General features: G+C 44.5%; 1 protein-coding gene across 1 annotated transcript in view; it reads left to right on the top strand.

The window, feature by feature from the left end:
* The first annotated feature begins 295 nt into the window (after nucleotides 1-295).
* Nucleotides 296-12459, top strand: part of LOC109936229 (stomatin-like) — a 26536-nt gene continuing 14372 nt past the window's right edge. Inside the window, exons 1-3 of the mRNA XM_048602945.1 lie at nucleotides 296-442; nucleotides 560-648; nucleotides 9186-9258. Of these exons, the coding sequence (XP_048458902.1) occupies nucleotides 370-442; nucleotides 560-648; nucleotides 9186-9258 (235 nt within the window). The 5' untranslated portion in view covers nucleotides 296-369. The remainder of the gene's footprint in view (nucleotides 443-559; nucleotides 649-9185; nucleotides 9259-12459) is intronic.

Here is a 12459-nt window from a genome sequence, read left to right as displayed (position 1 = left end):
AAAATCACACAAACCCGGGGCAGTGTTTGTACATGTCCCAGAGAAGGGAGAGGAAAAAAACCCCAGAAAAGGCCCTTCTCCCGTTTGTCAGCGGTCTGGTGTGTACACCAAGAGCAGAGGCCTCTTTAGGGAACTCTTGGCAATCACAATGTTTATGTAAATCCCTCTTCCAGCCGTCTCCAGTCCCTCAGTGATTTGACAACCCCCCACCCCCCCACTGGCCAACCTATCGAAAGCAGAGGCGTGCCTGGCCTAGCCTTGGTCCAGCCCAGTTCGCTGGGTTTCGCCTCCTGCTGCTGCTAAGGTGGGCGGGTGCTGTTAGCAAGGTTGGAGTCTCAAGCAGACGGTGTGTGAGGAGGGAGCTTCAATATGAGATTGAACCAAAGTAAATTGGCTCCAGCAAGAGCCGAGGAGGGCTCAAAATCACAGTACAGCGCTTCAGGTAACAAGGTTATAAATAATAAAAGCAGCAACAGGCATGTGTGCCTGTCTGTGTGTATCTCTCTTCCTCCTTGTACTGTCTGTGATGTGTCTTTTAATAGCCTGCCTTTCTCTGCAGGGCTGGGATGCTTTGGTTGGATTCTAATCATCCTGTCGATTATCTTTACCCTCGCAACTCTACCCATCTCAATCTGGTTCTGCATGAAGGTAAATTTCTAATGGTTTGTAATTCAGCTTTTAATTCAGAATTTTAATTCAGAAACATTGAATGGCTGTTGTCCTCATTCATTCCAAACCTCAGCAAGAGCCAACCAACCTCAACACCCACAAACCAAGCTACAAATCTACTCCAAAACTTTAAAGACCCTCTTCTGCTAATTAGGGAAAGTTCATGGTCCTGGCTCGCTGAAGTGTGACTCGTTTTATTTGTTTTGGTATTTGTTGGAAAAGGGACAGAGACTTGCTTTAGAGGTCTGCACTGTTAGTTTGCTCCATGTCAGATGATGCTGGGGTGTCTTTGCACTCAAATCTCCAAAGGCGTCAAGAATAAGTTCAGAAGTTTTCAGAAAAAAGCATTTGGCATCCTCAAAATAAAACGACAGACTGCCGATGCTGGAGATCTGAAAGGAAAACAGAAATTGCTGGTGGAACTCAGCATGTCTGATGGCATCTGTGCACAGAAAGCAGAATTAACATTTCGAGTTGGGTGACTCTTCATCAGAACGTCCTTAGCTTTCTAAACAGAGGAATAAAGTACAAGAAAGAAAGCGGTTCAGATTAATCTTTGTAAAACGCTTATAGCTGTTCGCTGGAGTTAACTTTATGACTTGGTCTTAATTGGGTGTGCCCCTAGACCAAATGAATTGCAGCAGTTCAAGAAGGCAGCTCCCCATCACCTTCTAAAGGGCAACTAGGGATGGGTAAATAAATACTGCCCCAACCAGGGACAGGAAAATAAATACTGCCCCAACCAGGGACAGGAAAATAAATACTGTCACAGCCAGCAATGCCCACATCCCATGAATGAAGGTTTTAAAAATATGGCTGTGGTAGATCTGACAATATCTGTGGAGAGCAAAAGAGAGAGAGAAACAAAGTTAACATTTCAAGTGAAAACATTTGTCAGATATGGTAGATGTTACAGATGTTAACAAGATTTAAACAAGCACGGAGACAGTGCAAAGAAGAGAAGGAGGAAGGTCTGTGTTAGGGCGGGTGTGAATTTGGCGAAAAAAGCGAAAAGATGGCATGAGTACATTTCTGTAATGAGTGAGTTGATACGATGGGGAAGGTGCTGCCTGGAAAGGTGGTGGGAGGAAGCATTCACAACAGAACTTAACAAATGCTTGGAAGGGAAACATATCCTGGTCTATTAGAAAGTGACAAGGAAAAATGAGATTAATTAGTTCTCTGTCCCAAAGAGCTAGCATGGGCTAAATAGGCTGAATGGCCCTGTGTGCAATATTATTTGATAACTGCACTGTGTGGTGCATCCCACCTAGTTGAATAGTCCGTCAGTGACTATGGTACTGGGATCACATTGGGTGAGGCTAACACAGGCTTACACATGGAGGAGCTCAGGAGAGAATGTCAATCAAAACATGACAAGGACACAATATGAAGCCAAGGTCAGTGGGTGAAGTTGGGATAGATATCCACCAGGATCCCAGTGAATGGTAGAACAGTCTCATGGGGGTGGAATGACCTCATCTCTGCTCACAGCTTCCTAAAAGATGGATCAGCCTTGAGTTTAAGGTTACAGCCAGCGTATTTCAAATTGATCAGTACCTCTCCCCTCCCCGACATTGTCATTAAAAATAATCCTTACTTACTCACATTCCTGATTGTGGGATCTTACTTTGCAACAGTTGACAGCTGTATTTCCTGCCTTACTTTGATGCAGAGAATTGAAGAGAAAGTGTAACAAGGCTGCTACCAAATTTGAAGGGTTTGAGCTATAGGGAGACGCTGAATAGGCTGGGACTACTTTCCCTGGAGTGTTGGAGGCTGAGGGGTGACTTTATAGAGGTTTATAAAATCATGAGGGGCACTGACAGAGTAAATAGACAAGGTCTTTGCCCAGAGTGGGGAAGTCCACAACTAGAGGGCATAGGTTTAAGATGAGAGGGGAAAGCTTTAAAACGGACCTGAGGCCAACTTTTTCACACAGAGGGTGGTATGTGTATGGAATGAGTTGTCCGTGGAAGTGATGGAGGCTGGTACAATTGCAACATTTAAAAGGCATCTGGCTGGGTACATGAATAGGAGGTGTCTAAAGGGATATGGGCCAAATGCTGGCAAATGGGACAAGATTAATTTAGGATATCGAGCTAGCATGGATGAGTTGGACTGAAGGGTCTGTTTCCGTGCTGTATGACTCTATATTCCTAAGAAATCTGTTGTCTTATTTAGACTGCTTCAAGATGTGAGTCCAGTTTAATAGCGAGATTGGTTTGCTGTAATTTTCATCTTAAAGTTATGTACAGCAGGCAACAGTGAGCCACCAGTACCCCCTTTTCCATCTCCCCCTATCTTCAATCTCAGTTTGATCGAAGATGTAGCAAATCAAGACAACTCTCATTGAATTGCAACTGCTTTCTGGCGTGGTCCAGCAAGACTTTCAGATTTTTTCTCTCCAGCCTTTCACTGCCTGTGCATTTTCTTCAAACCCTCAGCTCTCTTTATAAGAGGATTACTCCCACATTCTTCACTCAGTCTTGTCTGTGCCAAAAGCCTGTACATCTTGTACCTTGGCTGCTACAATGTCTGTACTTAACTGTATCTTTGTGCAGGTGTTAAGCTGCAGGCTGTAAAGCAAGGCTGCAAAAATTGATCAGAAACCTGACCTGCTCGCAACAATCACATATCCCTTTGCAATTCGCTCACTCTGAAGAGATTCAGCAACTATGCCCTTCCAAAACCCATGGGCGTGGGCATCACTAGCAAGGCCGATGTTCATTCTCCACCCTGTGGTTGCCCACATAAGAATGTAGGAACTGATTGCCATTTTCTTAAAGCATGAAACTGTGGCTCTCATTGGCTGGGTCAGCATTTATTGCCCGTCCCTACTTGCCCCCTTTGAGAAGGTGTGGGTGAGCTGCCATCTTGAACCGCTGCATTCCATGTGCTGTAGGTTGACCCACAATGCCTCTTAGGGAGGGAACTCCAGGATTTTGACCCAGCGACAGTGAAGGAACGACGATATATTTCCAAATCAGCATGGTGAGTGGCTTGGAGGGGAACTTGTAGGTGGTGGTGTTCCCGTGTATCTGCTGCCCTTGTCCTTCTAGATGGTTAGAGGTTGCAGATTTGGAAGTTGGTGTCAAAGGAGCATTGTTAAATTTCTACAATGCATCTTGTAGATGGTGCACACTGCTGCTACTGAGTGTCAGCGGTGGAGGGAGTGAATGTTTGTAGATGCGGTGCCAATCAAGCGGGCTGCTTTGTCCTGGATGGTGTAAAGCTTCTTGAATGTTGTTGGGGCTGCACCCATCCAGGCAAGTGGGGGGTATTCCATCACGCTCATGACTTGTACCTTATAGATGGTGGGCTGGCTTTGGGGAGTCAGGAGGTGAATTACTCGCTGCAGGATTTCCAGCCTTTGACCTGCTCTTGCAGACAGTAACTGATCCAGTTCAGTTTCTGGTCAATGGTGATCCCCAGGATGTTGATAGTGGGTCATTCAGCAATGATAGCGCCATTGAATATCAAGGGCAATGGTTAGATTATCTCTTGTTGGAGGTGGTCATTGCTTGGCACTTGTGTGTGCGCAAATATTACTTGCCATTTATCAGCCCAAACCTGAATGTTGTCCAGGCCTTGCTGCATTTTTGCATGGACTGCTTCAGTATCGGAGAACTTGCAAAACATCCCCACTTCTGACTTTGTGAGGGAGGGAAGGTCATTGATAAAATAGTTTGATCTTACTGAGAGTTTTGCTGGGCCACTTTGGAGATGAGCTAAGAGTTAAATAGATTAACTATCAATGCTTTCAGACCAACTGAGCATACTCCAAAATTTCTGCTTTTATTTCAGGTTACGAGTATCTGCAATGTTTTGTTCCTGTACACTCTTGTTCTGGTCTGGAGCTAATGTATGTGCCCAGACTAAATGCAGAAAATACTTCCAGAAGTAGCAGTTCTTTCATTCCCTATAACCTACATGGAACCGTTGAGGCAAATTTCATTGATACATGCAAGCTGTGCTTGCTACAATTGTACAAGGCATTACTGAGCCTGAACCTGGATTATTGTGTGCAGTTTTAATGCCCTTACTTAAGGAAGGGTACAATTGTATTGGAGGTAGTTCAGAGGAAGTTCACCAGATTGATTCCAGAGATATGGGGTTTGTCTCATTAAGAGAGATGGAGCAGCTTCGGCCCAGGTTGTCTGGAGTTTGTAAGAATGAGAACAGATCTAATTGAGGTATATAAGATGCTGAAGGGGATTAACAAATGGTAATGTTTCCTCATGTGGGGCAATCTAGAATGAGAGGTCATAGCTTTAGGACAAGGGGTGGCAGATTTACTTCTCTCAAAGGGTCGTGAGTTTGTGGAATTCACTCCCACAGAGTGCAGTGGATGCTGGGATTCTGAGTAAATTTGAGGAGGAGATAGATAAATAGATTTTTAATTAATAATAGGTTCAAGGGTTATTGAGAGCAGGCAGGAAAGAGAAGTTGAGGCTGAGATGAGATCAGCCATATTCATATTAGATGGTGGAGCAGGCTGGAAGGGCTGAATGGCCTACTCCTAGTTCTTAACTAGGAGTTAAGATAAGATAAGATGAGTGGGATAAGATTTTAGGTTCATAAACTCTGACGCAGCAATGGCAGTCATGAAGCATTTTGGTAGCTGTGAGTGCCTTGTGCTATGTTATTGTTGGTGAATGTGGCTGACGAGACTGACCCTGTGAGGCTGAATTGTTGCTGCAACAAACATGTAGCTCAGTGTTCATTTTACGTTTATCCCCTTTAGCATCTTATAAACACTGTGTCTTCATCAAGACCATTTCCCCCACACTCCGTTCCACCACTGACGCTCCCTGACAACGACGAGGCGTGCCCCATGAACGTTTAACAATTAACGCACTATCTTCCACATTTTGGTTCACCCTCAGTAAAATCTGCAGCTAACACAAAGCTGGGTGGGAGAGTGAGCTGTGCAGCAGATGCAGAGATGCTTCACTGTGAGTTGGACAGGCTGAGGTAATGGGCAAATACATGGCAGTATAATGTAAATAAATGAGGTTATCCACTTTGGTAGCAGAAGGAGGAAGGCAGATTATTATCCGAATGGCTCTAAATTGAGAGAGAGAATGTACGATGAGACCTGGGTGTCTTTGTACAGCAGTCACTGAAAGTAAGCATGCAGGGGAAGCAGGCAGTGAGGCAGGTAAATGGTACACTGGCCTTCATAGTGAGAGGATTTGAGTACAGGAACAGGGGTGTCTTGCTGCAATTGTACAGGGCCTTAATGAGGCCACACCTGAGGTGCTGTATGCAGTCGGTCTCTTTATCATAGAATCGTTGAATCCCTACAGTGTGGAACCAGGCCCTTTGGCCCAACAAGTCCACACCGACCCATCCCCATATAACCCACCTAAGCTCCACATCCCTGGACACTATGGGCAATTTAGCATGGCCAATCCACCTACCCTGCACATCTTCGGACTGTGGGTGGACACCAGAGCACCCGGAGGAAACCCACACAGACATTGGGAGAATGTGCAGACAGTCGCCCCAGGATGGAATCGAACCTGGGTCACTGGCGCTGTGAGGCAGTATTGCTAACCACTGAGCCACTGTGCACCCATGGTCCAAAAATTTCACCTCTAGCGGCACAATACAAATTCCCCCAGCCGTCCCTCTTAATCATGGCTTTATCTGAGGAAGGTGCTCTGGTGATGGAGGGACTGCAGTGAAGGTTTACCAGACTGATTCCTGAAATGGCAGGACTGATGTATGAAGAGAGACTGGATCGGTTAGGGCTATATTCACTGAGGTTTATAAGAATGAAAGGGGATATTGCAGAAACCTAGAAAATTCTAACAGGCCTAGACTTGGATGTAGGAAGGATATAAATGCAGGAAGGATGTTCCCAATCACTGGGCAGTCCAGTACCAGGGACCAGTCTAAGGAAATGAGTTAAGTCATTTACAACTGGGCTGAGGAAAAATATCTTCACCCAGAGCATGGTGAGCCTGTGGAATTCTCTGCCACAGGAAGCGGTTGAGGCCAAAACATTGAATGTTTTCAAGAAGGAATTAGATATAGTTCTTAGGGCTAAAGGGACCAATGGGTATGGGGGAGAAAGCAGGAACAGGGGACTCAGTTGGATGATCAGTCATGATCATATTGAATGGTGGAGCAGGTTCGAAAGGCCGAGTGGCCTACTCCTGTTCTTAATTTCCATGTTTGTATATCCGCAGCTCCAATTTTGTCATGCCTCACAACACAGATGGATTCGTCCAACAAAGAGCAGGGACAGACCTGTGACGCTGTTCTCTCAACAAGGTTGTTGCCATTTCAGTTATTAAAACTGACAGGGTTACAGATACTTGCTGCACATTCAGGCAGTGATCCAACAAGTAACTCAATAAATCTATGGTAGTGTTCTCATCTCATCAACGTAGGCTGTTTAATGTGATACAAGGCAACTCACAGAAACATTATGATGTGAAATATAACACCGGCTCACATGAGGATGTCAGGAGTGATGAACCAAACAGTTAACCAAAAAACTGAGTTTTAAATTTCCTCTTGAAACAGGAAAGTGAAATGGAGAGGGTTAAGGAAGGGCTTCCAAAGCAGTTGGAGCCTAAACAGCTGAAGTGTGACTACTAGCAGAGTATTTAAAACCCAGAGGTATCAAGAGGCCAAAATAGGAGAAGCTCAGAGACCTCGAAGGGATTATTTTTAATTCTCTTTCACCAGATTTGGGCATTGCTGGACTGGGTCAGAATTTATTGCCTGATCTGAGAGGATTTTTTGCACTGCTCTGTCAGTGAGGTGCACACTCTGAGAGTGGAGATTTCATCTGAGTCAGACAGAGGGGGTGAGCAAATCTGGGAAGTTGTTTCAAAGTAGGAATTCAGCTGATGTGTCTTTTCCAAGTTCAGTTTTAAACTTAATTTCGGATTCAGGCAGTAGCCTTTGAGTAGGTTAAAATAGACTAATAAAAAGAGAAAGTTTTATGACACTGGCCATTCGCATTTAAACACCTGAAATCCTTTGTGTAAACGAGATGCTGGTTTATTTTGCTTAAAAGTGACTCGAGCAGACACATACAAGAAAAGGACCTTTTGCACTATGCAGTCACTGAGTGCAAATCTCTCTTGAGTGAGACAAAGACTAAGTGAGTGAAACTGGGAATTTGGCAATCCGGTGCAAAAGGCACTGGTACGTTAACTAATGTTTACTGTGAGAAGCAAACACTCCAAACCAAGAGGTGAGTAGGATATGATAAAGAATGTGGATGGAGACTGACCTGCATAGAGACCTGTGACAGAGGTATATCACAGCGTGATGTGAGTACATGAGAATAAACTGTTTGGTGAGAAGGATTGGGGAATATTTCTACTTGCTAAAATAGAAATAAAGTTTTCAGTTTGAGTTTAGGACTCTGATAGTAGAATTGAGGCCAACATGAAATTATTCATAGATAACAAAGTGTGGAGCTACAGGAACACAGCAGGCCAGGCAGCATCAGAGAAACAGGAAAGTTGACGTTTTGGGTCAGGACCCTCCTTCAGAAAAAAGCTCCTCTGATGCTGCCTGGCCTGCTGTGTTTCTCCAGCTCCTCACTGTGTTATCTCTGACTGCTATCTCTGTTCTTGTTACCTCAATGAAATCATTCATGATTATATTAAATGGCAGAACAGGCTTGAGGGGTTGAGTTGTCTACTCCTGATCCCAGTTCTGATGTAGTGTTGCTAAATTCTATCATGTTATGATCACTGTTACCAAAAGGATCTTTTCTTCTGAGATCATTTATTAAACCTTCCCTATTTCTGTATCCAAAATAACTAGTTTTGTGGTTGGAACTACAATATATTGCTCCAGGAAATTGTCCCAGACCTCATGGTTACCTCATAGCTACCTCCGTGGGCTGGGCAGCTGATGTGGATCAGAGTGGTACCAACAGCTTGAATTTGATCCCAGTGCTTGTTGGCATAGATTTGGGACCTGCCTCCATAGTGGAGGTCGTGGCACTGTAGGTCGGAGCTTTGAACCCAAGAAGAAGTGGTGGGATTGGAACCCAGGCTTTCACGGAACCATGATGCTACCATAGCTGTTAGTGTGGCCTGTGCGTTGACAATTGGTATCGGTTTCTCACCACTCTGCTGCTGTGTGGTTGAAACATTGAGATGCTTTTGACCCTGTTCATTCTCACACTGCAATGCACTCACTGGATGTCCCTACAACGTCAACAGGAAATAAACCAGGAACAATGTTAGATTGGTCACATCACTGGCAATTACACTCAACATCACAACATGCTCATCCCTTATGGGGGAACTGCTCAGGTAGGTTCCAGCTTTGGAGGAACGTATTGGAAGAGGTCCCGAGTATGAATATTCAAATGGGACATACTGACTGAAAAATAAAACACGACAGGAAGGGGCTACGTAAAGCCAGCTGGTTCACAGCTCCTCTCTTGGTATAAACGTTACAGAGATGTTGCTTTCAGAGTCAGTGGACAATGAGAGTTATCAGTGAATGACGTGTAGGCTTTGTTCTTTCAGATTGTCAACGAATATGAAAGAGCTGTGATATTTCGATTGGGCCGTATTGTTCACGGGAGAGCGAAAGGCCCAGGTATGTTTACAAATCCATTGTGAAGAAACTACAGTTTGTGCTTTGCTGGCAGTTATACTGCGTGGTGGTACCATGGGAACATCACTGGATTCAGAAGCAAACACAAAGAATGCTGGAGAAACTCAGCAGGTCTGGTAGCACCTGTGAAGAGAGAGAAACAACGTTAATGTTTTGAGACTGGTACATGACTCTTCTTCAGAACACATGAAGATCTTCTGAAGTAGAGTAATGGGAGCAGGGAAATCCATCTGCAACTACGCAAGGTGCTGGTGAGATCACATCTGGAGTTCTGTGAGCAGTTTTGATTTGATTTACTATTGTCACATATACTGAAATACAGTGAAAAGTATTGTTTTGCATGCTAAACAGATAAATCATACCTTACATTAGTACATCTGGGTAATAGAATAAAATGCAGAATGTAGTGTTACAGCTACTGAGAAGGTGCAGAGAAAGGTCAACTCTAATATACGAGAGGTCTGTTCATATGTGTGATAACAGCGAGAAAGAAGATGTTCTTTAGTCTGTTGGTACATGTTTTCAAACTGTTATATCTTCTGTCCAATGGAAGAGGGTGGAAGAGAGTATAATCGGAGTGGGAGGGGTCTTTGATTATGTTGGCTGCTTTCCTGAGGCAGCGGGAAGTGTAGACGGAGTCAATGGATGGGAGGTTGGTTTGCATGATGGACTGGGCTGTGCTCACAACCCTCTGTAATTTCTTTGGGTCTTGGGAAGAGCAGTTGCCATACCAAGCTGTGATGCATCTGGATAGGATGTCTTCTATGGTGCATCTATAAAAATTGGAAAGAGTCATTGTGGACATGCTCAAGTTCCCGAGTTTCTGATGCAGTAGAGGCACTGGTGTGCTTTTGTGACTGTAGCATTGATGTGGATGGACCAGGATAGAACGTTGGTGATTATTACTTCTCGGAACTTGAACCTGTCTACCACCTCCACCTCAGCACCATTGATACAGACAGGGGCATGCCCCCCACTCTACTTCCTGGAGTCAATGACCACTCTTTCATTTTGCTGACACTGGGGGAGAGATTGCTGTCTTTGCACCATGTTACAAAGGTGTCTATCTCCTTAAAAACTGAAAGCACTGCAGATGCTGTAAATCAGAGACAAAAAATAGGAATTGCTGGAAAAGCTCAGCAGGTCTGGCAGCATCTGTGGAGAGAAAACAGAGTTAATGTTTTAGGTCAAGTGATCCTTTCTCAGAACTGGGGAAGTTCTGAGCAAGGGTCATTTGATCCAAAACGTTAACCCTGATTTGTCTCCGCAGATGCTGCCAGATCTGCTGAGCCTTTCCAGCAATTCCTATTTTTGTCCATCTCCTTCTTGTACTCTGTCTCATCATTGTTTGAGATCTGATCCACTACGGTGGTGTATTCAGCAAATTTGTAAATGGGGTTAGAGCTGAATTTGGCCACACAGTCTGAGTGTACTGGGAGTACAGTAAGGGACTGAGTACACAGTCTTGCAGGGCACTGGTATTGAGGATTATTGTGGAGGAGATGTTGTTGCATATCCTTACTGATTGCTGTCTGTGTGTCAGGAACTCAAGGATCCAGTTGCAGAGGGGAGAGCAGAGCCCTAGGTCTCAGAGTTTGGAGATGAGTTCAGTTAGAATAATGATGTTGAAGCCGAGGTTAAAGTCAATAAATAGGCATCTGACGTCGGTGTCCTTGTTACCCAGATGTTCCAGGGATGAGTATAGGGCCAGGGAGATGGTGTCTGCTGTGGACGCGACAGTAGGCAAAGATCAAGGCAATCTATTTTTTCCTTTATTCATTCACGGGAAGAAGGCGTCACTGTCCAGGCGGCATATATTGTCATCCATAATTGCCCAGAAGGCAGTTAAGAGTCAACCACATTGCTTTGGGTCTGGAGTCACATGTAGGCCAGACCAGGTAAGGATGGCAGTTTCCTTCTCTAAAGGACATTAGTGAACCAGATGGGTTTTTCCAGCAATCGACAATGGACTCACAATCATCGTTAGACTCTTAATTCGAGATATTTTATTGAACTCAAATTCCACCATCTGCCACGGCGAGATTTGAACCCAGGTCCCCAGAACATTATCTGGGTCTCTAGATTCACAGTCCAGCGATAATGCACATTGCCTCCCCTGGGAGGCTGGAGTTGATGTATGCTATTACTAACCTCTCAAAGCACTTCATAATGATGGATGTCAGGGCCACCAGGCAGTAGTCATTAAGGCACATTGTCTGATTTTTCTTTGGTCCCCTTATTTAAGGAAAGATATCATTTCTTTGGAGGCAGTTGAGACAAGGTTTATTAGAGTGATGCCTGGCATGGAGGGATTTTCTTATGAGCAAAGACTTAGCAGGCTGGGACTCTACTCACTGGAGTTTAGAAGCATGAGAGGTGATCTCATTGAAACATATTGGATTCTTAAGGGGCTTGACAGAGGAAGTGCTGAGAGAATGTTTCCCCTCGTGGGAAAGTCTAGGACCAGAGGGCATCATCTAAAAATAAAGGAACGTCAATTTAAGGCTGAGATGAGGAGGCATTTCTTCTCTCAGGGGGTTGTGAGACTTTGAAACTCCTTGCCACAAAGAGCTGTGGGGATATTGTGTATATTTAAGGCTGAGATAGATGGATTCTTAGTCAGTCAACGATTCAAGGGTTATGGGGAAAGGGCAGGAAAGTGATGTGAGGAATGTCATGTCAGTCATGATCCTGTTAAATGGTAGAGCAGACTCAAGGGGCTGAATGGCCTGCTCCTGTTACTTTTTCTTACAGTCTTATAGACTCAAGACGTTAACTATGTTTCCCTCTCCACAGTCCTGCTGAGGTTCTCCAGCATTCTCTGTGTTTGTTTCATATTTCCAGAATCTGCAGAATTTTGCCTTTATTATAGCATCACAGGGTAACAATCTAGCAACATGGGTTCAAATCCCACCATGTCAACTAATGGAATTTCAATTCAGTTCATTCAATCTGGAAAATACAGCTCATCAATGGTAACCATGAGGCTCTCATTAATTGCCATTAAAATCCATCTGGCTCATTAATGACCTTTAGGGAGGAAAATCTGCCATCCTTACCCAGTCTAGCTTGCATGTGACTCCAGACCCACCACGGTGAGGAAAATCTGCCATCCTTACCCAGGCTAGCTTGCATGTGACTCCAGACCCACCGCGGTGAGGAAAATCTGCCATCCTTACCCAG

This window comes from Rhincodon typus, chromosome 11 (genome assembly GCF_021869965.1).
Source record: "Rhincodon typus isolate 14 chromosome 11, sRhiTyp1.1, whole genome shotgun sequence".
Classification (NCBI taxonomy): Eukaryota; Metazoa; Chordata; class Chondrichthyes; order Orectolobiformes; family Rhincodontidae; genus Rhincodon; species Rhincodon typus.
Note: the sequence above shows the minus strand (reverse complement) of the source record. Positions and strands in the feature narration are given on the sequence as shown.